The 24,842-nt window shown below is 41.7% G+C and overlaps 1 protein-coding gene and 1 long non-coding RNA gene across 3 annotated transcripts in view; both read left to right on the top strand.

Annotated features, from left to right (window-relative positions):
* LOC309396289 overlaps nucleotides 1-24,842 on the top strand; it is a 394,508-nt gene that overhangs the window by 253,502 nt on the left and 116,164 nt on the right. The gene's annotated exons all lie outside the window — the stretch shown is intronic.
* Nucleotides 1-24,842, top strand: part of ETS1 (ETS proto-oncogene 1, transcription factor) — a 142,666-nt gene that overhangs the window by 9,485 nt on the left and 108,339 nt on the right. Inside the window, exons 1-3 of one of the 2 annotated variants that reach the window (XM_081961297.1) lie at nucleotides 5,394-5,523; nucleotides 15,949-16,031; nucleotides 23,320-23,464. In XM_081961297.1, the coding sequence (XP_081817423.1) occupies nucleotides 15,963-16,031; nucleotides 23,320-23,464 (214 nt within the window). In that variant the 5' untranslated portion in view covers nucleotides 5,394-5,523; nucleotides 15,949-15,962. Of the gene's footprint in view, nucleotides 1-5,393; nucleotides 5,524-15,948; nucleotides 16,032-23,319; nucleotides 23,465-24,842 lie in introns of those variants that run through there. The other variant, XM_081961296.1, reaches the window with a different exon arrangement.

The raw sequence follows: 24,842 nt of genomic DNA, 5'->3' as shown, positions 1-24,842 counted from the left end.
GATCTTCTGTAATGAGCCGAAGGACAGAAAGGGGGAGTAGTGAGCTCCCTCCCATATTTGGGCATACCAGGGGTTGTAACACAAATACATACATACATGCATGCATGCATGCATGCATACATACATACATACATACATACATACATACATACATACATCTCCAGGTTCTCCCAAACCCCTGCAAACCCCTGCAAACCCTGAGTAGCCTACCCCAGACTCTGAACACTCTGCCAGCAAAAACAGAGTTCTGTTTTCTGGCAGAGGGCTGCAGGAGGCCCTTGCAGCTGAAAACGGAGCATGGGAGGGCTGCAGGAAGCCTTCCTGAGCTCCATTTTCACTGACAGAGGGCCAGTCCGCTGTTTTCAGGAAAGCCCTGTGGGCCAGATCTAGGTACCCCATGGGCGAGATCTGGCCCGCGTGCCTTGAGTTTGACACCCCTGCTCTAAACGAATTGGTGCCAACTCGGGTGGGTAGGATCCGTCTTCCAAAGTTTAAAGTGAACTCAAATGATCAAGTGGGTTATTAGGAAAAAAAATGTTCACAAGGTCTGATCTTATTGACCTCTGCAATCTAAATGGAGTCCCTGAACCGCTTATTGAAAAAAATGTTCACAAGGTCTGATCTTATTGACCTCTGCAATCTAAATGGAGTCCCTGAACCGCTTATTGACCTCAATGATTTGCCCGTTTTCCTAAAGCCTTGGACAAAAGGACCACTGATTATGACTACTTGATGATTCCTCCTTTGTTGATGCTTTCATAGCTCAGTGACTGAGCTTGTCTGACAACTCCAACCTGGTTTTCATGAGATAGACCAACTCTTCTTATATTAGATGCAATACTAACAACCCTGGTGTTCTGGTCTATTTTCTGCTTTAGATCTTCTATCTCATAGAGTACGGAGAATTTGATGATCAGTGGATCATCTGGGCATTCCTAAGATTGAGCTTAAGTGCCCTTTAGCTGAATAATACATGGCATTCCAGTGTGCAGATGAAACTAAGTGACCACAGGGAGCAGATGTCTCCGATGACATGGTGTTATCAGGATGGCTCTTTTTAATGCCGACCGTCTTGATATGGAATTATGACAGCTGCACTTCCACATTCTCTCTGAGCAGTGATGGGTTTCCTCAGCTCACCCAGGCAATTTAATTTTCTACTGGAGGTCCAGTCGTCATATGAATAATGCAAGCCTTCATCAATGCATTTCCATTATGATCAGCTACTATTACATGGCACCAGCAGATCATTGCATTTCCAGGAAGTTTCTCCCCCCCTTCTCCCCTCCCCCCCATACCCTGGACTGGATTGGAAATATTGATTTATTGAGAGGTATCCCCAGAGCATCATGAACTGTATAAAGTCCTCCCTATGATAAGTAATATCCATCCTTGAGGAATACATGGATGTAAGTTCTGTCAGTCAGGTTGGGCTGAGAGACACGAGTCCATCTGCATTCAGCATTTTTATGGCTAAGTTGGACAATTCTCTCAACTTTAATCAAATATTGGCTACTAGCTCTCATAGGGATGAGGAGACTCATAGGCAGAGGTGGTATTCAGGCGGTTCGAACTGGTTCAGGCGAACCAATAGCGCCGATGATCGGTTGGTCCCACCCACCTGCCCTTGCCCTATCCTGTCTTTTATTTCCTGCTTTCTAGCTCATCTCAATCACGCCACACAGCTGGTTTCACACACACACACCTCAATGTTCTACTTATCGTTGCTGACTTGGAAGGTAAGCGGCTGAACTTCTAAATGCTCCATTTTCAGCGCTATGTGCAAGCACTTTAAATGTGTGCATGTGAGAAGCGCATGCTCACTGAACCAGTTTCTACACCACCAGCATCCCACCATTTCTCATAGGTATTCAGTTCTAGAATTGCCTTCATAGGGTAGGTTAGATTTTAATTTAATTTCAATATGTTTACTTTTTTTCTAGGTTCATTGGACTTAGCACACTGTTTCTAATAAGGCATGATCACTCATATGTATGTATGTATGTATGTATGTATGTATGTATGTATGTATGTGTGTGTGTTACAACCCCTGGTATGCCTAAATATGGGAGGAAGGTCACTACTCCCTCTTTCTGTCCTTCGGCTTATCACAGAAGACCATGCAGGGAGAAAACCATATATTTTTTTATTTATAATGTTGCCTTTTTATATTTGTGTTGTATTTGTACTGATAAAGTCTCCCTTTATTTATTTATCAGTACAAATACAACATATATATATATATATATATATATATATATATATATATATATATATATATATATATATATATATATATATATATATATATATATATATATATATATATATATATATATATATATATATATATATGTTACAACCCCTGGTATGGTATATACAACCCCTGGTATATTCATATAATTATGATTTATTTGGGAATAAATGAGTTAGGGTCATGGGTTCAGTAAGTTGAGGCTGAGGCTGTAACAATAGCAAACCAAAACGTAGAGATTCTTAAAAGCTTTTATTTATTAAAAGCAATCAGAGGGCCTCAGAGACAGTTTGATACCAGCTGTTGTCTTCCAGCAATGGTGGAGTGGTGTCCAGATTATATACCAAATGTTGGACAAGTTCCATTCTTATGTTACTCAGATTTTAAAAGTGCATCAAAGAAAAGTTATAGAAGCTTTGATTTATTTCCTGGATGAAAATCGTCTCAAGGGTGTGTGGGTGGGTGGGGTTTGAACTCTTTTGATCTGTGGGCATAGCTGGTAAAGGACATCATTTGCTCTACGCGGACAAAATAGAGAACTTTTCAGAGTTATGGAAGGGAAGCAAGTAGCTTAACTCAAAATTCTGGATGTCAGTGGTGACACATAGGCAGAAAGCTTCATTAAAGGTCCTTCTTTTTTGTACATCAAGTCTACTGAAAATTCAGGTGGCCCATAAGTTCATGAAGCATCACAAAAATCTTCTGTCTCGCACTTCTGATATCAGTGAGTGTTCTGATGATGTTGTCATTATCAACAATGGTAGAGTTGCTTCCTGACTAGCATTTATATCTACTTGCCCTTCCTGTCACTGAAGACCCCCCCCCTCCCCGCCCTGCTGATGAGAACGTCACTTCAGCTCTCTTTGTCTTAAAGAAAAGTTTCAGAAGCAAATTTAGGCTGCGTCTATGACTAAATTTGACATGATTTGATTTAAAAGCAATGTAGGATAGTCTGACATACAATGACATGGGCAAGCGTTCTCTATTCCTTTGGTTGTGTTTGTGTTATAGCATGCTCTGTATGCCAAATTTTATTTGATTTTTATCCTGCTTTTATTACTTTATCACAGGGGTCTCCAAACTTGGGAACTTTAAGACTTGTGGACTTCAACTCCCAGAATTCCCCAGCCAGCTGATGAAGTCCACAAGTCTTAAAGTTCCCAGGTTTGGAGACCCCTGCTTTATCAGGAACTCAGGGCAACGAACATAATGCTCCTTCCTCCTCCTGTTTTCCTACACCACTCCAGCGGGATGAGTTGGGATGAGGAAGCACCTGGAACAAAATCACCCAGAGAGCCATCATGCTTAAGAGGGAACTAGAACTCATTGTCTCCTGATGATTGGCCCTAAGTCACCCAGACTGCTTTCATGCCTGAGGCATTGTGAATATTGAAATGCATGCAGGCTTGCCCTTCCATACATGGAAGAAAGAAGTCATTTCTAGTTTTCTAGAGTGCAGAGAAGAGCAACAAAGAGGATTAGGGGACTGGAGGCTAAAACATCTAAAGAACAGTTGCTGCAACTGGGTATGTCTAGTTTAATGAAAAGAAGGACCAGGGGTGACATGACAGCAGTGTTCCAATGTCTCAGGGACTGCCACAAAGAAGTGGGAGTCAGGCTAGTCTCCAAAGCACCTGAGGGTAGAACATGAAGCAATGGGTGGAAACTAATCAAGGAGAGAAGCAACATAGAACTGAGGAGAAACTTCCTGACAGTGAGAACAATTAATCAGTGGAACAGCTTCCCTCCAGAAGTTGTGAATGCTCCAACAGTGGAAGTTTTTAAGAAGAGATTGGACAGCCACTTGTCTGCAATGATATAGGGTCTCTTGCTTGAGCAGGGGGTTGGACTAGAAGACCTCCAAAGTCCCTTCTAACTCTGGTATTCTATTCTATTCTAAATATCAAGTATCACATGTTTATGAAGCATGAGAACAGAAGTAAGAAGGCCCAATTGCTAGCACCAAGGCATTTTCGTCTGAAATTTGTTAAGTTGAATATTTTCATCTATTGGAGATGAATGCAGAATGCACATGAATGCAGGACTTGGGTAGGTCTAGTTTAATGAAAAGAAGGACTAGGGGAGACATGATAGCAGTGTTCCAATATCTCAGGGGTTGCCACAAAGAAGAGGGAGTCAGGCTAGTCTCCAAAGCACCTGAGGGTAGGACAAGAAGCAATGGGTAGAAACTAATCAAGGAGAGAAGCAACTTAGAACTGAGGAGGAATTTCCTGACAGTGAGAACAATTAATCAGTGGAACAACTTGCCTCCAGAAATTGTGAATGCTCTGACACTAGAAGTTTTTAAGAAGAAGTTGGATAACCATTAAGAATAGAATAACTGAGTTGGAAGGGATCTTGGAGTCTTCTAGTCGGACCCCCTGCCTAGGCAGGAAACCCTACACCACTTCAGACAAATGGTTATCCAACATTTTCTTAAAAATATTGGAGTATTCACAACTTCTGGAGGCAAGTTGTTCCACTGATTAATTGTCTGAAGTGGTGTAGGGTTTCCTGCCTAAGCATGGGGTTAGACTAGAAGACCTCAAAGAACCCTTCCAACTCTTGTCATTCTATTCTAGCTGATATTCAGATGTGCTAAACTTTGAATGTGTCTTTACTTCTTAGATGTTCCCCAACTTTAATGAGGCCAAAGCAGCATATCATACACCTGAAGTATCCAATGATCTTAAAAAAAAAACCATTTGCCTACATTCTTAATTGCCGTTACATAGATGTCCACCTTTTCTGCATCCTTAACTCTCTAAAAACTTTTAGCCGGCTTCAAAACCACCATTCTGATCCATTTCACCCTCAAGGCGTAACTCCCAGTGGAGGTAAACTGTTAAAAAGAATTTTGAACTGGTAGTGATCCTGCAAACAAATGGAAACCAAACTAAACAACCCCCCCCCACCCCAAGGATGTTGTATGGGGAAAAGGCATTCATTTGGTTCAGCTTTTAGTTTCTATACTTGAATTTTGCAAATGGCACGTGGCCAAATTTCCTTGCTGGGCTACTGCTGGGCTGGTGTGCTCTGTCAGAAGGGAAAGAGGCGGCTTTTTCCAGCTGCCCTTTGACGTTTCTAATGACCACACCCCTCTGGTGATTTGAAGAGTCGCCACTCTTAGAAACATTATGGTATTTCCATCCTCTCTATATTCACTAAAGAGGAATCCGCCAGGTATTTGACGGGAGTCTTTAGCCAAGCGTGGAAGGAGCAGCTTGTGGACAGCGGGATAACTCTTCCTTTCTCTTCCAGCTTCTCAGGCAAGTCAACTATTCTTCTTTTTCTAGGAGCATTTTACTGTTGGGCAAATCTTATTTCATTTCTTGAGATGGGTAGATACTCTGTGTAACTCGTGTCTTGCTGCTCGCCTTGCTAATTAGTTTCCTTAGTACTGGGAGGAAAATGAAAGACAGATAACTGTAGATAATAAGGATCATAAGGCTATGTTTTAATCAGAAGCAATGCAACTTTTAGACTCCTATTCGAGATACTTTGTGGATTGGGGGAAAAAACCAGAAGGGGTAGAAGTTAGATCCTCAGTAGCATTGTCTAAATATAAATAGCATGCTTCCAATATTAGAACAAGAGATTGGCAATGGGTCTTCTGGCAGATATCTACAGTTAGAGTTGCCTGTATTCATTTATTTTTTTTGCAAAGCTTTAAGATACAGAACTTTAGGATTTGGGATAAAAAGACTGGCTTAGGGACAGTAAGAAACTTTAGGTTTTGTAGTAAGTATTTAGAGGGTGTGATTCCTTCCCACTTTCCTTTGCCTTCTTCATTGCTTGCCATTTCTTCCCTACTGGAAGATTTACTTAGCAGAATTTTCATTTCCGAACAACAAAAATGAGCAAAGAATAGCCAGTATTTCAAAACCCAAATGGGGTACTTGCCAATGTTGTGTGGCTCTGAATATAAGAATGATGTGTGACTAAGGCTTAAAAATGGCATGCAGTATTCAGCGTCGTTCGCTCTCTCTTGCAGAAATGACAGGAAATTATTTTTAATTAAATGAAAGTGATATCAATGAGAACTTTATTCCCCCTCCTATTGTTATTTGCGAGAAAGGGTTGGGACATTCATTAAGTCTTGAGAGCGATGTCACTTGTGTAACTTGTAGCTAGTTCTTCTGGGAAGCCCTGATATCAGCGGGAAATTTTGTTAGGGATTTTAGCTTTTTGTAGTATTGTGTAATAGAATGAGGCGGCATGTGGCTAGTCCTGAAGTTCTCAGATGTTAGTTGTCCAAAGGGATCTATGAGATAGTGATACTGATATTGGCTACCAATCAAGGAGAGAAGCAACTTGGAATTAAAGAAAAACTTCCTAATAGTGAGAATAATCAACCAGTGGAACAACATGCCACCAGAAGCTGTAGGTGCTTCATCACTGGAGGTTTTTAAGAGATGGACAACCATTTATCAGGAATGGTATATAGGGCCTCCTGCTTGAGCAGGGCATTGGACTAGAAGACTCCAAGGTCCCTTCCAGCTGTATTCTGAATTGCATTGATATGTTCAAAACACTAGTTGTGTGTTTGTGAGTAAAATTGTCCTGTACTGCTGAAGCAGAAATACAGAGCTCATAATAGTTGGTTCTTCAAGCATGAGAGGAGCAGGGGAGAATGGGATTTCTGCTATCAAATGTACGCAGATGCCTGGGTTAAGATGCCTGGTTTTTTTTTTAAAGCTTTCACTAGCTTAATGAGTTCCTCACTGAAGTATTGTGTTGGCCCACCCAGGTTTTTAAAAACATCTGGAAATCCGGGCTACACCAATGTCTTGAATTGCTTGGAATATCCCTATGCGAAGAGATATGTTCTGGTTTAAAGATTCTAAAGCCTTTATGCTCTGAACAGTGTCACCCTCCCTTCCTAGTGGTGTTGCACACAGATTGCTTATGGATAATTAAACTTGAGCTGATGGACAACCATTTAAATATGAGCCAGCCATGTGCAGCAGCTGCTAAAAAAGCCAACACCATTCTAGGCTGCATTAACAGAGGGATAGAATCAAGATCCCGTGAAGTGTTAATACCACTTTATAAGGCCTTGGGAAGGCCACACTTGGAATACTGCATTCAGTTTGTGTTGCTATGATGTAAAAAAGGTATGGAGACTCTAGAAAGAGTGCAGAGAAGAGCAACAAAGATGATTAGGGGACTGGAGACTAAAACATATGAAGAACGGTTGCAGGAACTGGGTATGTCTAGTTTAATAAAAAGAAGGACTAGGGGAGACATGTTAGCAGTGTTCCAATATCTCAGGGGCTGCCACAAAGAAGAGGGAGTCAAGCTATTCTCCAAAGCACTTGAGGGCAGGACAAGAAGCAATGGGTGGAAACTAACCAAGGAGAGAAGCAACTTAGAACTGAGGAGAAATTTCCTGACAGTTAGAACAATTAATCAGTGGAACAGCTTGCCTCCAGAAGTTGTGAATGCTCCAACACTGATAGTTTTAAAGCAGAGATTAGATAACCATTTGTCTGAAGTGGCGTAGGGTTTCCTGCCTAAGCAGGGGGTTGGACTAGAAGACCTCCAAGGTCCCTTCCAACTCTCTTGTTCTATTCTAAATCCTATTCACCAGCTCAGGTATTAACAGTGTTAACTCTCTCTTGACTTTTGGGGAAGGCCTGGCCCAGCAGATTTGAATTCTGCATAACCAAAAGCAAACTTTCCAAGTCTGCCCAAACAGTAAAGTCTTAGTAAATTATCTGATTATTGTGGTGCCCATTATCTTCTGAAGCCTTCTTGGTCGAGGCTGATAGTTTAGCTGAGAGTGATTGAGTGCGGGTAAAATCACTTAATGAGCCTCATGGTGCTTTGCAAGACTGACTGAAGTCCAAACCCCAAAACTTAGCTTTTTTTCAACCTGCTGAGTTCGGGAAGTGTTGAACCATATCTTCCATCCTCCTCAGACAAAATGTCACTTTTAATTCCTTGGGAGGGCCACAGATTAAGGATGGCTGCATTAACTATTCTACCACAGCTGCTTCTCTTTAATTTCCTTTCCCTCTCAATCAACTAGTTCCTCTCTTGTGCTTGTTTCCCCCCCCCCCAAGCATGGCACATAATACGAAGTAGGGATCAGAGGAAGAATATCGGGATGTCGTCACGCCATGTGCTTGCATTGCAACAGGAGAAGGAAAAAGTGAGATGGAAAGATGTTCAATTGCCTTTCCATTGAACCTTATTCCTTCTCCTTGAATTGAGTAAATGCCACCCTGCTTCACTCTGTTGCTTGTATCTATTTAATGGGCACATTCAAAATTCTAAATTTCCAGCCATGAGTTGATGAATAATTTCATTCAAAAGACACATTTTCTGGACTCTTCTGCTTTTGACTGTAGCTTCAGAAAAGTAGACTGGTTAAAGATTGACTTTGCTATTTGCAGTTGGGTCTCCTCCTTTCTCCCCAGTTCTTCTGTGTAATCAGATACAATAAAATTAATGAGTTTGTTCACATTTTCATATACACCCGGTTGAGTCTGGGCTTGCCTTCTGTGACTTTAAGACTCATCCAGATCTAACCGCCCAGTCAACTTAGCAGTATGGGTGCCCTTAGGTTGACCTCGCCTCTTGACAGTTTACCAACTGTCCCTACCAGGCTGCTGATTGTGATGTTATCCATATCTAATGATGCCTTTGTGAGCCTTGCGTCTCCCGTTATCAAAGACAGGATGTGAGATTTTATAGACAGAGAGAGACCCGTTACTTCTCTTTGAAGAGAATCAGCCTTTCTTTTATAGTGCAGGCAAGCCATGCTATCTAGTGTCCAAACTGAAGGGTGAGGTCCAGGGCCGTTGAGAGGATGATTAAATGCTCTCAATCAAGACTAGGAGGGGCCTCCTCACCTCTACACATGGACACATAAATCAATGATGTCATAATTGTACATTTACAACGTACAGCGTTTTGGGGCTCCAGTTTTTGGAGATGACATGTCATCACCATTCATAAGCTGAAACGAAACATAAAATATATTCATACACGAAGTGAAGCTAAACTTGCAAACTTAAACAAATAAGTCATAAAATTCAATAAGTGACATAAATAACTCTTCACTGAGTTTCAGATTCATAAAGGTGATGTCAAAAAAAGGCTGCAAGGTGGATTTGCCAGACACGCGAAGTATAGAGTGTGAAGTATATATTCAATATCATTTTTCTTTTTTAAAAAAATGGTTTTGTAAAAAAAAAATAAACTTTTCCTGTTAATGGCCCCCCTTTGAACTTCATGGGCCCTGGAACAATGTACTGGCTGCACCTCCCTTTCCTCAGGACTGGTGAGGTCTTTAAAAATCCACTCTCCAATTAATGGGGCTGGAAAAACTGCATGAATGGCTAGAGATATAGAACAAAGGACATAGAATATGCCATCATAAATGAAGACAAAACTTTAAGTATATTCCAGTTTTAGGATGCTTAGCGGGAACTGGTGTGAGAACCAAGAAATTGCTGGTTCATTTTTTCCCCTTGATGCTTTTGAGCTAAAGTCTGAAAACAATTGTCCTTGGTATTCCTATCTGTAAAAGTAGTATCAGAAGTTGGGAATAAAGGCACCCTATCTTAACTTTTTAAAATTAGATAGTGTTTGTAGGCACACACTGTCCTATGTGGTGTTGTTAGTTGCGAAGTCGTGTCTGACCCATCGCAACTCCATGGATAAGGTTCCTCCAGGCCTTCCTATCCTCTACCATCCCCTGGAGTCCATTTAAGCTCACGCCTATTGCTTCGGTGACTCCATCCAGCCACCTCCTTCTCTGTCGTCCCCTTCTTCTTTTGCCCTCAATCTTTCCCAGCATGAGGCTCTTCTCCAGGGAGTCCTCCCTTCTCATTAGGTGGCCAAAGGATTTGAGTTTCCTCTTCAGGATCTGGCCTTCTAAAGAGCAGTCAGGGTTGATCTCTAGAACTGACGGGTTTGATCGCCTTGCAGTCCAAGGGACTCGCAGGAGTCTTCTCCAGCACCATCGTTCAAAGGCCTCAATTCTTTGGTGCTCAGCCATCCTTATGGTCCAACTTCTACAGCCATCCATGGCAACTGGGAAAACCGTAGCCTTGACTATACACACTTTTGTTGGCAGGGTGTCTCTGCTTTTTAGTGTGCTCTCTAGATTTGCCATAGCTTTCCTATGTGTAGCTTTTCCTATGTAGTCCTATGTGTAGGGATTTGCAAAATTATTTTGGTGCAGTTAAAAGTGTTTTCTTTTAATAAAAAAAATCATGACTTGGTCCTCAGCTATGGTTACTTTTGCAAAGCCACAGGTATTTGCTCGGTGAAACATTTTTAATTGCCCATTCATTTATTCCTTGCTAGATTTTATCCCAAAAATTTATCCGGGAGCCAATGTGGCATATATCTCATTCCTGTGTCTAAGCTTAACTTACAAAATAGCTTCAGTTTGGTTAGGAAGACCAAACCAGGAAGTCTAAAGCAAGTTTTTATTGAGTTTGGCTACAATAGCAGTATGTTTCAACCCTGATAGTGCCATAGTTTCTCCTGTTGGAAGAAATGTCCTTCTGGGTTCAGTTGCAAGTGGGGGGAAAAGACACTGGAAACATGGAGGCTGCTTGGAAAGATGGTTTTAATGGTGGACAAGACCACATGGTTTGAGGTCCTGGGGAAAAAGCTGATCACATGCTTCCAGATGTTGTGTGAAGAAGAGAAAAGAGGGGGAAAAGGGCTTGCTGAGAGTTCCTGAGTTTTTTATACATTCTGTTTGGCCCCACCTCTCTGTTTCCTGTCCTGTGTAAGAAATGTATTCTGATTGGTTGTCAGACTCCCAGGGGCGGGGTGTCTTAGCTATCTTAGTAGGTTGTGTGTCTTTTGAGTCCCAAGCTTGGTTGAGCATTATTTCTTCTCCGGTGCCCCGTGGTGTGATGGGTAAAGGGCTAATACTATCATGCCTTAATCCCATCACCCTGGAGCTGAAGCGGGGGGGGATCTTTGCTATGTAGAATAGACTGGCCCAGGTCTTTTAATGGCCCATTGACAAAGGTGGGGACTGTAAAGAGTGAGTCTGCTTCCTCCCTAAAAGCACGTTTCTCCATTTCTCATCCAGGAAAATATAATATTCTGCCTTTTCAATATTTCCCAGGATATTTCATTTTTCTAGGAGTGGGGTGGGTGCTAACTTCTTACGCTCCAAACTCTGATACTCCAGGAATCAGGGAGCTACTTCTGAATGTGAAGGACATTGTTTGGGACTTTAAAATGTTTCAGCCCTTTTGCCTGGGTGAAGGTTCCTGCATATCTCTGTAGGTAGGCACAACATAGAGAGTTAACGTCTATGACTCATGGTGGGCTTAAACCTTGATTGCTCTGTTTTTAATCGAATACCCTAAATGGGGGGTGTCCAACCTTGTGATGCTTAAGCCTTGTGGACTTCAATTCACAGAATTCTGCACCCAGCTGGCTAGGGAATTCTGGGAGTTGAAGTCCCTAAGTCTTAAACTTGCTAAGGTTTTGAGCCCTGCCCTAAATCAATATGACATCATAATTGCAGATAATGCTGCGATTCTTAGAAAACAACAACAACAAAACCCTGCAGAATCTAGAATTCAGTTTCAATGGAAAGTGTTAAAGAACCATGCAAATAACAATTTTGGAGAGGGAATATGCAGAAGAAGGCATGTGCCAACTGGCCACAAATTGCATTTAGCTATCTCATTATGATTCACCATGTCTACCAATGAGAAATAGTGGTAGTGCACCCCGTTTGGCTACTCCTGTCTCCTGTCTGACTGACGATCAACCAAGGTTTCAGAATGAGCAGCCCTCAGCCTCACCAGATCTTCCGAATCTGACACTTCTGTGGTGTGGTGTGAAGCTCAATCTGTAAAGGGTGTATGGCTCTTGCACCAGAGATGTGTTGCTCCTGGTTCGGCCCACATCAGGCGAACTGGTAGTAGCGGCGGTGGGAGGCTCCGCCCAGATGCGCAGGAGTGTCACGCACAGGAGCGCACCTGAACTGGTAGTAAAAAAAATCGGCAACCCACCACTGTCTTGCATGCCAGGTGTGAAGTAGACTCTTGTTGTGAGTCAAACAGGGAACCTTTTTTGGGGGGTGCAGACTGGATTTCCCAAACAAAACCATCCATTATTTCAGAAAGTATATCAACACAGCAGACCTGTTGCTCATAATTTAGTTTATGAGTGTATTATTCGCAATTGAATCCATTTTGCAGGGACTTCAGATATTCTCCCTCCAGTTTGGGATTTTGACAAGTTTCTAAACCTCATTGATGTTCATGACATCCTTATTGAGAGCCGTGGTGGCACAGTGGCTAGAAGGCAGTATTGCAGGGCTAAAAGAATACCGTAGTTGTCAGTCAAGGACTATCTCTATGCCTGCTAGTGAGCTTGAAGCCATGCGGTGTACAAGAGATATATACCTGTATGAATTAAAGATAGTGGATGGGCCAAGAGACAAAATGCTTCAGTTAAAATATCCGAGCCTTTCAATTTGTGATTTCCCTTTTCCGTGGCCTATTGTTGCCACGTTTTTGTGGTTGCATTCTCAGTCACAGGAACTTCAACCATTTAATCCATATAGGAGGAGTCTCAGGTCCTTAATTTAGATGACCACTTCTCCCCCACCCTTTTCCTGGTAGGAGGAATATTGCTTCCAATTTCTTTTAAGGGATGCTGGCACTTGCTCTCCTGCCAGCTGCTTCATATCCCAAGCAGCTGAAAGAATTTCTGTAAACATTTGTCATAATGATAATAAATTACCCTTGGCTTCACCCTTGAACTTCTTCCTTCTTTTCATGGTTTCAGTTTTTCAAGACAAAGGCCCCACCCTAACCCGCTCCTGTTTTCTCCCAAGTAAAGCATCTTAGATATGGTAAATAGCTTGAAATGATGACAATATATTAATATATTCATAAATAATGCCCAGTAGGTTAGTTATGACCACCAGTTTCAAGCTCAGTTTAAGCTTGTAGAACCATCTGCAATGCTATTCAAACCCTCTATTTGTAGTGTGACTTAGCCATGTTGAAATTATCAGAGGACCACATAGCTACAAGGATCAATCTTTGCAAACAGTTTACTTTAAGTGTAAACATGTGCTATGATTTTGTCAGCAGTCTTATGAATAGTTGCATTAATGGAGGGATACAATCAAGATCAAGTGAGATACTAATACCACTTTGTAAAGCCCTAGTAAAACCACACCCAGAGTTCTACATCCAGTTTTGGTCACCACACTGTAAAGAAGATGTTGAGACTCCAGAAAAAGTGCAGAGAAGAGCAACCAGGATGATTAGGGGACTGGAGGCTAAAACGTACAATGAATGGTTGCAGGAACTGGGCATGGCTAGTCTAGTGAAGAGAAGGACCAGGGGAGACATGATAGCAGTGTTCCAATAGTTGAGGGGCTGCCACAGAGAGGAGGGGGTCAAGCTATTCTCCAAAGTACCTGAAGCCCAGAAAAGGACTAATGGATGGAAACTGAACCAGGAGAGATTCAACCTAGAAATAAGGAGGAACTTTCTGACAGTGAGAACAACCAACCAATGTAACAGAAGTTGCCTTTGGAAGTTGTGAGATCTTCATCCCTGGAGGCTTTCAAGAAGAGATTGGACTGCCATTTATCAGAAATGGTGTAGGGTCTCCTGCTTGAGTGGGGGGTTGGACTAGATGAACTACAAGATCCCTTCCAACTCGGTTAATCTGTTGCTAAATCTGTTAAATCTGTTAGTTGGAATCCTGCCTTCATGATCACCTTGAGAGCCCTGGTTATATGATTAATGAAAACAATGCTCACCTTTGTGAGATCAATCAGATATTTATTTTCAATTCATTTCTGTAACAGAAGATTAGAAAAAAAACTTTTTTCCATAATTAATCAGTTAAATTTATATACAGCCTATTTTACTGTTGGAAGCAATAGACAATTTAATAACATTATGGAGCTTGAGAAACAGTAGAGTCAATGAATGGCTTACCAATTGATTGTCTGAAATACTATGAAGTAATCTAGTCCTGTTTTAGGTGAGAAATAGATGGAAGAGGGACAGATATAACAATATAACTTTATTTGTCCAGTCTGTTCAAAGAACGGCTAATAACCAAAGTTGTCTAGATAGTGTAATCAGTGAAAGGACTATATGAAAAGAATATAATCCAAGCAATTAAAGGAACGGAACATATAAAACCATCAGCCACACCTAATCAATAGAAAAGCAACAACATCAAAAAAGATTAAAACAGGGGGAAGATCTAAACAATGAATGTCCTCTTCTCCAAGTTCCTAAATGTCTGGGAAATTAGGGGAAAATGTATGTATGTATGTATGTATGTATGTATGTATGTATGTATGTATGTATGTATGTGTTTGTGTGTTACAACCCCTGGTATGCCCAAATATGGGAGGGAGCATATTGCTTCCCTTTTCTGTCTTTCGGCTCACTCCAGGAGACCATCCAGGCAGAAAACCATATTTTTATTTTTTTAATGTTGCCTTTTTATATTTGTGTTGTCTTTGTGCTGATAAATATATTTGGGCATACCAGGGGTTGTAACACAAATACATTAGAAGTGTAATGCAAACAAAATTAATATTCCATTTGCATTGAAGATGAAAGCACTGGATGTTATTGGATGTTTTATTCTTCTGATTAATTGTGTTCAATTCTTGGAAACTGCCTGGACAAGTCCCTACCGTTTTCTTGGCAAGGTTTTTCAGAAGTGGTTTTCCTTTTTCCGGCTGAGACGAAGTGACAGGTTCAAAGTCAACCAGCTGTCATGCCGAGGGTGGGATTAAAACTCAGTCTCCTAGTTTCTAGCCTGATGCCTTAACTGCTATACCAAACTCACTTCAAGTTTAAATAGCATGAGAAATTGAATTGCAGAATTAACTCAGCAACAAAAATACTTGACATGTTCTATAATTAAGAATATACACCATTTATTAGTTGTATTAAAACAGGGGGTTTTTTCCTGATAAAAATTTCCCATTTCCAGGACCCTGGTATTTACAGGGACAGAGAATTCAAATTGGCTGCAGAGTGCAGTGAGAGAATAGAATAGAATAGAATATAGAATAGAATAGAATATAGAACAGAATAGAATATAGAATAGAATAGAATATAGAATAGAATATAGAATATAGAATAGAAGAGAATAGAATATAGAAGAGAATAGAATATAGAAGAGAATAGAATATAGAAGAGAATAGAATATAGAATAGAATAGAATATAGAATAGAATAGAATAGAATAGAATATAGAATAGAATAGAATATAGAATAGAATATAGAAGAGAATGGAATAGAATATAGAACAGAAGGGAATATAGAATAGAATAGAATATAGATGAGAATATAGAGAATAGAATAGTAAGAATAAGAGGCCTTTTGGTCCAACCCCCTGCTTAGGCAGGTAACACTATAGCATTTCAAACCAATGGTTGTCCAATCTCTTCTTAAAAATTTCCAGTGCTGGAACATTCACAACTTCTGGAGGCAAGTTGTTCCACTGATTAACTGTCAGGAAATTTATTCTTGGTTCTAGGTTGCTTCCATTTTAGCTCTATTGTCCAATTCCGAGTTGGGTAGACCCTGGCACGCCTCAAAGGTCTGACAATGGGAAATCCATCAATCCAGATGGACGTTTTTTGCTTCTAGGACTTCATGTTGATCCTCTAGGCAATTATTTAACAAGCCCCTTTCTCCATTTCTGCAGGTGTCCTGGAAACAATGAGTTACTACGTGGATACAGCTATTGGGAATCAGTCTCATTACCCCCTGCCTCGTCCTCTGATGATGGTAAGGACATTGTTTGGCTTAATCGTGGAGACATAAAGGAAGCCATGTACGCCTGTTGTAAGTTAAGTCAGCTCCGGCAGGCTAGTCTGAAATTCATTTTTGCTGGGACTTTTGCAGCCTACACAGACTGGCCTCATCTAAGCCCAGTCATCCAGGGAGAGAGTCTTAAGGATTGAAGAAACTCAGAAACATAGTAAAGCCAAAATAAAATATCTGCGAAGACCTTGGTGCTCTCTGAGCTTGGATGCTCGTTTTCAAACTTTGCACGATGTCACCTACTTGGATAATGAAATCTCTTCAACCAAGTTCAGAGAGTAGCAAAGACTAAGGTCAGGGGTGGGCTTCAAAAATGGCAGCAACGGGTTTGCTGCTCTGTTGCTGGGTGGGCGTGGCCATGGTGGGTGTGGCCTAGTTGGCCTCCTGCAACATGACAGGGAGGTTTGCTCTCTCCAGGATCTGTAGGCTTTCTTTGAGCCTCCGGGAGGGTGAAAACTGCTTCCCCCGGGATTTGGAGGTCATTTCCAGACTTCCGGAACCTCCGGTAGGCTAGTTTTCCCCCCTCCCCTCCATACGGGGTGGGCTTGAACTTACCTGGCATGATAAATGGGCTGTGTGGAGACTCCTAGAGTGGGGTGGGCGTGGCCAGCCAGGGGTGGCATTTGGGGGTTCGCCGAACTTGGCAGTATTCAAGCTACAGGACCACGCAAACCCGTGTGAACCCCCAGCAGCCCACCCCTGACGGAGGTACAGATAATTTCTTTTATCGAATAAAACTGTGCGATAAGCATGAGCTAAAAACTGATGTGATGGCAGCCAAGGGATTTTCCTGAAAATTCATTGAAACAGAATTCAAGGAAAAGTTTATGGAAGGTAAAGGGAAGCAGGCAAGCCTATAAAGTAAACACTTACAAGAGAACTAGCATGGAAAACAGCCATTCAGGTTACTGAAGCAAGAATGCTTTATGCCCCCAAATGTGGGAAAGATACACGAATTCCCACAATAGAAGAATGTCTGGAAAAACTCCTGGAACTAGCAGAGATGGCAAAAATCAATTGCTTTAATCAAAGAAAAGAATACATCCCATTTCCTCTCTACTTGGAAATGGCGCATAGGTGCTTTGTGCTTGAGACAGGGGAAAACATTAAAATTCTGATTTGTGGATTTGCTGATTGGATCAGTTTGTTGTTACAGAAATAGCTAATATACGCTAAGTATGCAAGATAAGGAGGGGATGCTCAGTCTTTAAAGAGGTTGAGTTTGTCAGCCCGGGTTTGAGACCCGAACTCTGCACATCGGGGTGAGCTCCAGAGGTGGGATTCAGCAGTTTCTGACCAGTTCTGGAGAGCCAGTAGCGGAAATTTTGAGTAGTTCGGAGAACTGGTAAATATCACCTCTGACTGGCCCCGCCTCCATCTATTCTCTGCCTCCCAAATCCCAGCTAGAGGAAATGGAGATTTTGCAGTAACATTCCCCTGGAGTGGGGTGGGAATGGAGATTTTACAGTATTCTCCCCCTGCCACGCTCACCAACCACGCCCTCCAATCCACCCCCACAGAACTGGTAGTAGAATCCCACCACTGGGGAGCTTCCCTTACTTGCTCCACCACCTGTCTACCTAGCAGTTCAAAAGCAAACAAATGCAAATAGATGAATAGGTACCATTTTTGTGGGAAGGTAACAGCATTCCGTGTGGTTTTGGTGTACAGCCATGCTGGCCACATGACCACAGAAGTGTCTTTGGCAATGCTGGTTCCCTTGGCCAAGAAATGGAGATGAACAGTGCCCCCTAGAGTTGGACATGATTGACAGGGAAACATTTACCATTTTTAAAGCAGAAAGTTGAGGATGCAGTGTTATCGTCTTTATTCTATTGCATTGAAAAAAGCTGGAAGCTAAAGTTTCCCTCCTTTTCCCCTTCCCCCTATACTTCTCCTTTTTCTTTCTCTTTTTCATGTTTTATTTGTTTTATTTATATAGCATCCAATTTTCATTGAACAGTGTGTATTCTGAGTACAATTGTGCTTAAATAATCACATTATACATTTTTGTTGTTATAATTCCTCATCCTCAATAATATAATAACATGATATAATAACATTAATGTTTAACATTTGACATTATGTTCTTTAACACCTGTCCTCTTTACCATCTCCTCCAATTGTATCTCCTCCTTTCTAACTTACAATACAATACAATAGCAGAGTTGGAAGGGATCTTGGAGGTCTTTTAGTCCAACCCCCTGCCAGGCAGGAAACCCTATACTGTTTCAGACAAATGGCTATCCAACGTCTTCTTAAAGACTTCCAGTGTTGGGGCATTCACAACTTCTGGAGGCAAGTTGTTCCACTGATTAATTGTTCTAACTGTCAGAAAATTTCTAACTTCTATCATTTAGCCATGGATAAAATATGTCCCATATCAAAAAGTATTCAGTTTCTTCTTTATCCTGAATAGCAAGTGTTCACCTATCCATTCCTGCACAGTCTAGTATTTTCTTGACCACATTCCCCTCAGACAGGATTTTATCATCTTTCCATTGTTGCACAAATACAATTCTAGTTGCAGTTAAAATAGGCAGGATCAAATATGTGGTCTTTTTATCATACTGTATGTTTCAGGTAGGATGCCCAACAAAAATATCTCTGGTTTCAAATCCGTGTATTGTTTTATCATTTTTTCTCAGCCATGTATGTATTTTCGTCTAATATCTTCTTGCTTTGGGGCATGCTCTCTACTCCGTTTTCCCTTTCCCACTTTCCCAGTATCTTTATTTTCCTTTCTATTTTATATTTTGATGCATTTAGTAAAATTATATATAACAATGCAGCCATGAGGAGCTGACTCAAACACGTTTGAGAATAGGAAGGGGCACAGATTAGTTGACCACCTGTGGAGCAGTATCAAGAAGGAAACGGTTGCGAATGGGAGGAGCAAATACGTAAATGAGGCCAGGCCATCAGAAAGCGGAGGGGACGGGAAGGAAGTTCCTCTTCCTGTTATCCCGAAGTATTAGCAGGCTCAGCAGATATGCTGCCAATGAGATAAGTTCCCTTCTGTCTAAGCAATGAACCTTTGTCACACACACACACACAAATCCCAGCTGGGATTGCATTTCCTCTGAATTCATTGAGTTTGGGGATTATTTCTTAGAAAAGCTGTCTGCTGTCAGAGAAGGCAGCAGCCGTTGAGATCGGAGTCCCCAAAGGTGCTTTTACAAAAGGCAACTGGACTTTGTGTTTCCCTGAAGATGTTTCACTTCTCATCCAAGAAGCTTCTCCCGTTCCGACAGAATGGTAGGGAATGGAAGGAGGCGGGGGCCTTGCAGTCCTCTGGTGGTTAGCACTCCCTCTGAGAGTCCTTGAGGCCCCTTGGAGGTTCAGCTGCTCCAGCTGTTCACCTGAATAGTGCAAATGAGTGTGGGAACTGCTGGTGTTTTAAACAGGAGATGGGTGGAGTCCAGTGGTGGGTCACACTTACCTTCGCTACCGGCGTGCTGATCGCACACGCACGTGTTCCATTCGCACGCCTGCCTGCCTCGTGCTGCTCACATGTCCACAATCCACCGCCCCAGCTGATTGTCGGGGCTTTTGCAAAGTCTGCTTCAAAGTCCTTTCCTGATGGTTCCACTCAGGGGTGGGCTTCAAAAATTTCAGCAGCTGGTTCTCTGCTCAGTTGCTGGGGGGGGCGTGGCCATGGTGGGCGTAGCCTAGTCAATCTCCTGCATCATGGTGTGTGTGTGGGGGGTGCGTTTCACCTTCACCAGGCTCCAGAGGCTTTCCTCAAGCCTCTGGGAGGGCAAAAACTGTCTCCTCCGAGTTCCAGAGTCCTTCTGAGAAGTCTATTTTCCCCATCCTCAATCTTCCACTCAGGCCTGCCCTTACTTCGCATCCAAAACAGGCCGCGTAGAGACTCCTGGGTGGGGTCATGGTGGGGTGGCAGGGGTGGAGTGGGATGGGAACTCATTGGTGGCTTCTGAAGCCTACTGATCCTTCCACTTTCCAAAGATACAAGCAGTGACATTCTTCTTGCATTGTCCCTCTGTGAAATTGTATGGATTGGATCATAATAATGTACGTACAGGTTGACATGTATAGGTTGTCCTTGCATCGGGCTAACTGGGTATAATGGTTGGACAGAAGGAGTTTTCATTTCAGTAGGGGTTAATTGTATCTAAGCGTTAATAAAAGGCCTGGCAATTTTTTTCCTTAGAAGTTCTGAAGACGTGGAGAGCTATAGATGCTCAGCATTCCTTTACCCTGGGAATGTGGTAATTGATCCAGAGAAGAGAGAAGTTCATACCTTGTGCCTGCTAGGTTTGATCTTAATAACTTCTGAAATCAAAGGAAGATAACCCTGCATGGACAAAGTTTTGTAATCATTATCCAGAGTTGAAGTAATAACTTTCGGCTTTCTGAACCTTGCATTCCCTTGCAGTGTCTTTCTTGGCCCATCACGGAGAGAAATTGCTTGATTTTCAGACACCCATTGTGAAAAGTCAGTCTGTCTGCCTACCTTCATTTTAAAATGAAAAAGAGAAATAGAGATGTCCTTGACAAAAGAATAGGAATAGGAAACAAAAGGAAAGAGTAAGGTAGAGAATAGAGAATAGAACAGAGAATAGAATAGAGAAGAGGAATAGGAAGAATAGGAATAGAATAGAATAGAAAGAATAGGAGTAGAGTAGAGTAGAGTAGAGTAGAGTAGACTAGACTAGACTAGACTAGACTAGACTAGACTAGATTGAATTAGAATTAGAATTAGAATTAGAATAGAATACTTTATTGGCCAAGTGTGATTAGACACAGAAGGAATTTGTCTCCGGTGCTAAGCTCTTATACAAGCAATAATCATGATTATACTCATAAAATATATTCATCATAAATCATAAGATAACCACAATTGAATCCAACATTTCTCTTGCTAAGTGAAACATTGGTTAAGTTTTCTCCCATTTTATGCCCTTTCTTGCCACCGTCGAATCAATATGCACTTCTTAAGTTTGTAACAGGGTTGTTAAATTGGTCTGGTTTCCCCTTTGACTTTGCTCACCAGAAGGTGGCAAAGGATGATCACACGACCCCAGGACACTGCAAAGGTCATAAATATGAGCCATTTGTCAAGCATCTGAATTTTGATCATGTGACCACAGGGCGGCTGCCATGATTGTCAATGTGAAAAATGGTCAGAAGCAGTAGTGGGATTCCAATAATTCAACAACCGGTTCTCTGCTCTAATCATTTCTTCCAACAACCAGTTCACCAAACTGCTCAGAAAGTTAACAGCCGATTCTCCCGAAGTGGTGCGAACCAGCTGAATCCCACTATTGGGCTTAGGTCACCTGTTTTCAGTGCCGTTGTAACTTTGAATGGTTACTGAATGAGCGACTCAGGAACTACCTGTATGGAGAAAATATTGTGCATTTTGGGGAGAAATGCAAAACTGTAAGGAATGAGAGTAATTGGCTCATGGAAAGAATGGACGTTTAAACTAATAAGTAGAGGATTAATCAGTGGAACAACTTGCCTCCAGAAGCTGTGGGTGCTCCAACACGGGACATTTTAAGAAGAGATTGGACAAGCATTTGTCTGAAGTGGTATAGTGTTTCCTGATTGAGTAGGGGGTTGGACTAGAAGACCTCCAAGGTCCCTTCCAATTCTTGACATTCTGTTATTTCCTTCCCCGTCTGACTGGGTGGATAGGCTGATATAACGGGGAAAAGATTGTATTATATGCATTTGTGGCACATCACAGTTCATCAGACCTTCTAATTTTAACATTCTACATTATTAGACCTTCTAATTTTTACTCAGAGTTGTTCCAAGGATGCCGACACTTTGAGGAGACATTGTTCTGTGCCATATTGTGACCAAGTGCCCAGTCACAATTACTCATTCGTGTTTGCATGTCGTAAGCTTGGATGCAATGTCTTTGTTCAGTAGATGTATTTTAAAGTGACCAGGTCTCTGGAGACCTGAATTGGGTGACTGTAGCCATTGTACCACTCACTCCTCAATCACACTGAGATTGTTCTACGTGTGGGAATAGGAAATGTTACATCAAAGCCCTTCCAGTTTATCTGCTTTGTCAATTCCGGTTGGTTGGTCTCACACATGATTGACCAAAACTATTATAGGATGAAAGTAGCTGATATTCAGTCCTCAGTTCACTTCCAACCACTATTTTTTGTGCCTTAAAGTTCATTTATTATTCCCGAACTTCAGGATTCCTGTAGGAATTCAACACTGGGACTGTATCAGCTTAATTTTAAAATAATCAGCCCATGGTCCCTAAGGTAAGAAAGGCAAAACTCTTTGCAATGAGGAATTTCAATAAAATAGATATACTGTAGATGCTTGTGTTTTTAATTTAGTATATAGCCAGACTCAAATGTTATGTGCAGATGGTGTATTTTAGCACTTAACGATACTAGTTAGGATTATATACCGCTTTACAGCTCTCTCTATGTGGTTTACAGAGTCAGCATATTGCCCTAACAATCTGGGCCCTCATTTTACCCACCTCGGAAGGATGGAAGGCTGAGTCAACCTTGAGCCAGTGAGATTCGAACTGCCAAATTGCAGGCAGCCGGCAGTCAGCAGAAGTAGCCGGCAGTACTGCTCTCTAACCCCTGCGCTACCACAGCTCATTTTAGGGCTCATTCAGCTTTTTGTGGCCAAAATATTGTGTCAATCAACAGGTGATGCAATTAATCTGGACAGAAGTTGAAAAGGGTGTGGTCTTCCTTCCTTCACCCATCACGATAGCGTTGATTTTTGATGTATTCATAAAACACATCCCATAATTAGTCATGTTAAACATGACATTAAACATGTCATACATGTTTTACAAATTGTATTTGTATTTATTAGTTTGTCAAGCATGTACAAGGTGGCAGGTATAAATATAAATATGGATATAAACAAAAGTAATGAATACAAACAGATGGGGACAGTAGGACAGGGACGGTAGGCACCCTGGTGCACTTATGCACGCCCCCTTTACGGACCTCTTAGGAATGGGGTGAGGTCCAGAGTAGACAGTTTAAGGTTGAAGCTGTGGGGGTTTGAGGACGTAACAATGGAGTCGGGTAGAGCATTCCAGGCATTGACCACTCTGTTGCTGAAGTCGTATTTTCTGCAATCGAGATTTACCTTGAGTTTGTATCGGTTGTTTTCCCGTGTTAACAGAAGTCATAACTGCAGCCGTCCCGTATGTAAATTAAGCAACTTAAACAACCCTTCCTCTCCCAAAGCGGACTTCTTAACTCCGTGTTTTGCTTTTGCACAGAGACCTGGGGATGTCGGTTCCTACGAAGACCCCTGGATAAGCTGCGGGTTCCAGTCCAATTGCTACCAGCAGAAGGCGCTCTATTCCCTTTGGGATGAGACGGCAATCCAGGAAGTACCCACTGGTTTAGACTATCACAGCACAGGTAGAAGATAATCCTGTCCCTCTGTCTTTGCCTTTGCTGGCTGGGAAATGTGTCTTGTATGCCCCTCCCTGATATATAATGCAATGAGTTAGAAATCAGGAAGCTTCTGCCACTTCTTTCCTTTACCAGGAAATGTGAAGCAAGCCACTGTCTCCCAATCTTTCAGTGAGATGGAGGTGACAAGAATATTAAAGAGCAATTTCTTGGGTTGTACGTCTCAAGAGACGTACAAAGGCTCACTGAAGCAGCTACTTAAAAGTGCCTTGCTCCTATTTGGTTTAATCGGTTTATAGGGTGTTCATTTGTTTGTTTATTGTTCAAAGCTATTAATAGGTAAAAATCTACACGCCTAACAATCAAATGCATGAATGAAACACAGAAACATACTGAGCATGGCAGCTCTCCCCTTCATGGATTACTGCCTTATCGTGGGGATTATTTTGTTTTATTATTTTAATTCTATTTTATTTTATTTATTAAATTGCACCTGCTCTGCTTCTGCTCAGCTGGAAGACCACCATGGTTTTATTTTTAAATTTTTGTTGACTTACTCTTAGTCTTCCATGCCACCCATCCTGGTTGTGAGCGAGGTGACGAAATTGAAACCAATGGGAAGAAGGCTCCTCCTTTCATAGCGTTTTGAGAAAATTTCAGGGAAGGGTCCACAGACTCATCAAGGACCCAGGTTGATCCGAGGGTCTTCTCTAGAGAAAAAAAAACATGAAATATTCTCGAGGGAAGGGAAAAAAATGGGGAAACTGCTTGTTTCGGCGGAGCCATGCTGGGCCTTTGATACCCACAACCAGATTACATTACATGCAGATAAGATTATGGAGTGCTTTGTTAGGAAGAAAGCGTGACTTAGAACTTCACTGAGCCATAAAACCCAGGCTTTGGATCTTTTTGAAAGAAAGATTGTTTAGATGCAAAGAATTTGCCTCGGAATCTTATCTCTGTCCTGGAGTTTCAAAGATACTTTCTAAAGAGGTATGATAATTATTTCTTCTTCTTCTTGCGGTCAGCTATGGAATGAAGGAAGAGATGGTCCTTGCTTTAAAAAACATGCACAAAGATGCTTATTTCTAAATCCTTTGGGACCCCAGGTTGGCTAAAGGATGAGGGGGGACGTGTTTATTGCCCCAGTTCTGATTTGCTCAGGAACAGCCAAGGAGCACCAGCTGAGGTTGAAGAAGCAATGGATAAACTTAGCATATGCATGGCCTCCTAATAAGTAAATCTTGTGTAAATCTTGTGCATTTATTTATTTTGTTTGTTTGTTTGTTTGTCAAACATGTACAAGATAGCAGGTATGAGCATGATATGTAAACATGAACAAAGGAAGGAACTACAGATAAATGGGGACAATAAGACAGGGACA

The sequence above is a fragment of the Natrix helvetica genome, assembly GCF_964273705.1.
Source record: "Natrix helvetica genome assembly, chromosome: 8".
In the NCBI taxonomy this organism is placed as follows: Eukaryota; Metazoa; Chordata; class Lepidosauria; order Squamata; family Natricidae; genus Natrix; species Natrix helvetica.
This window is presented reverse-complemented; position numbering and strand designations above follow the sequence as displayed.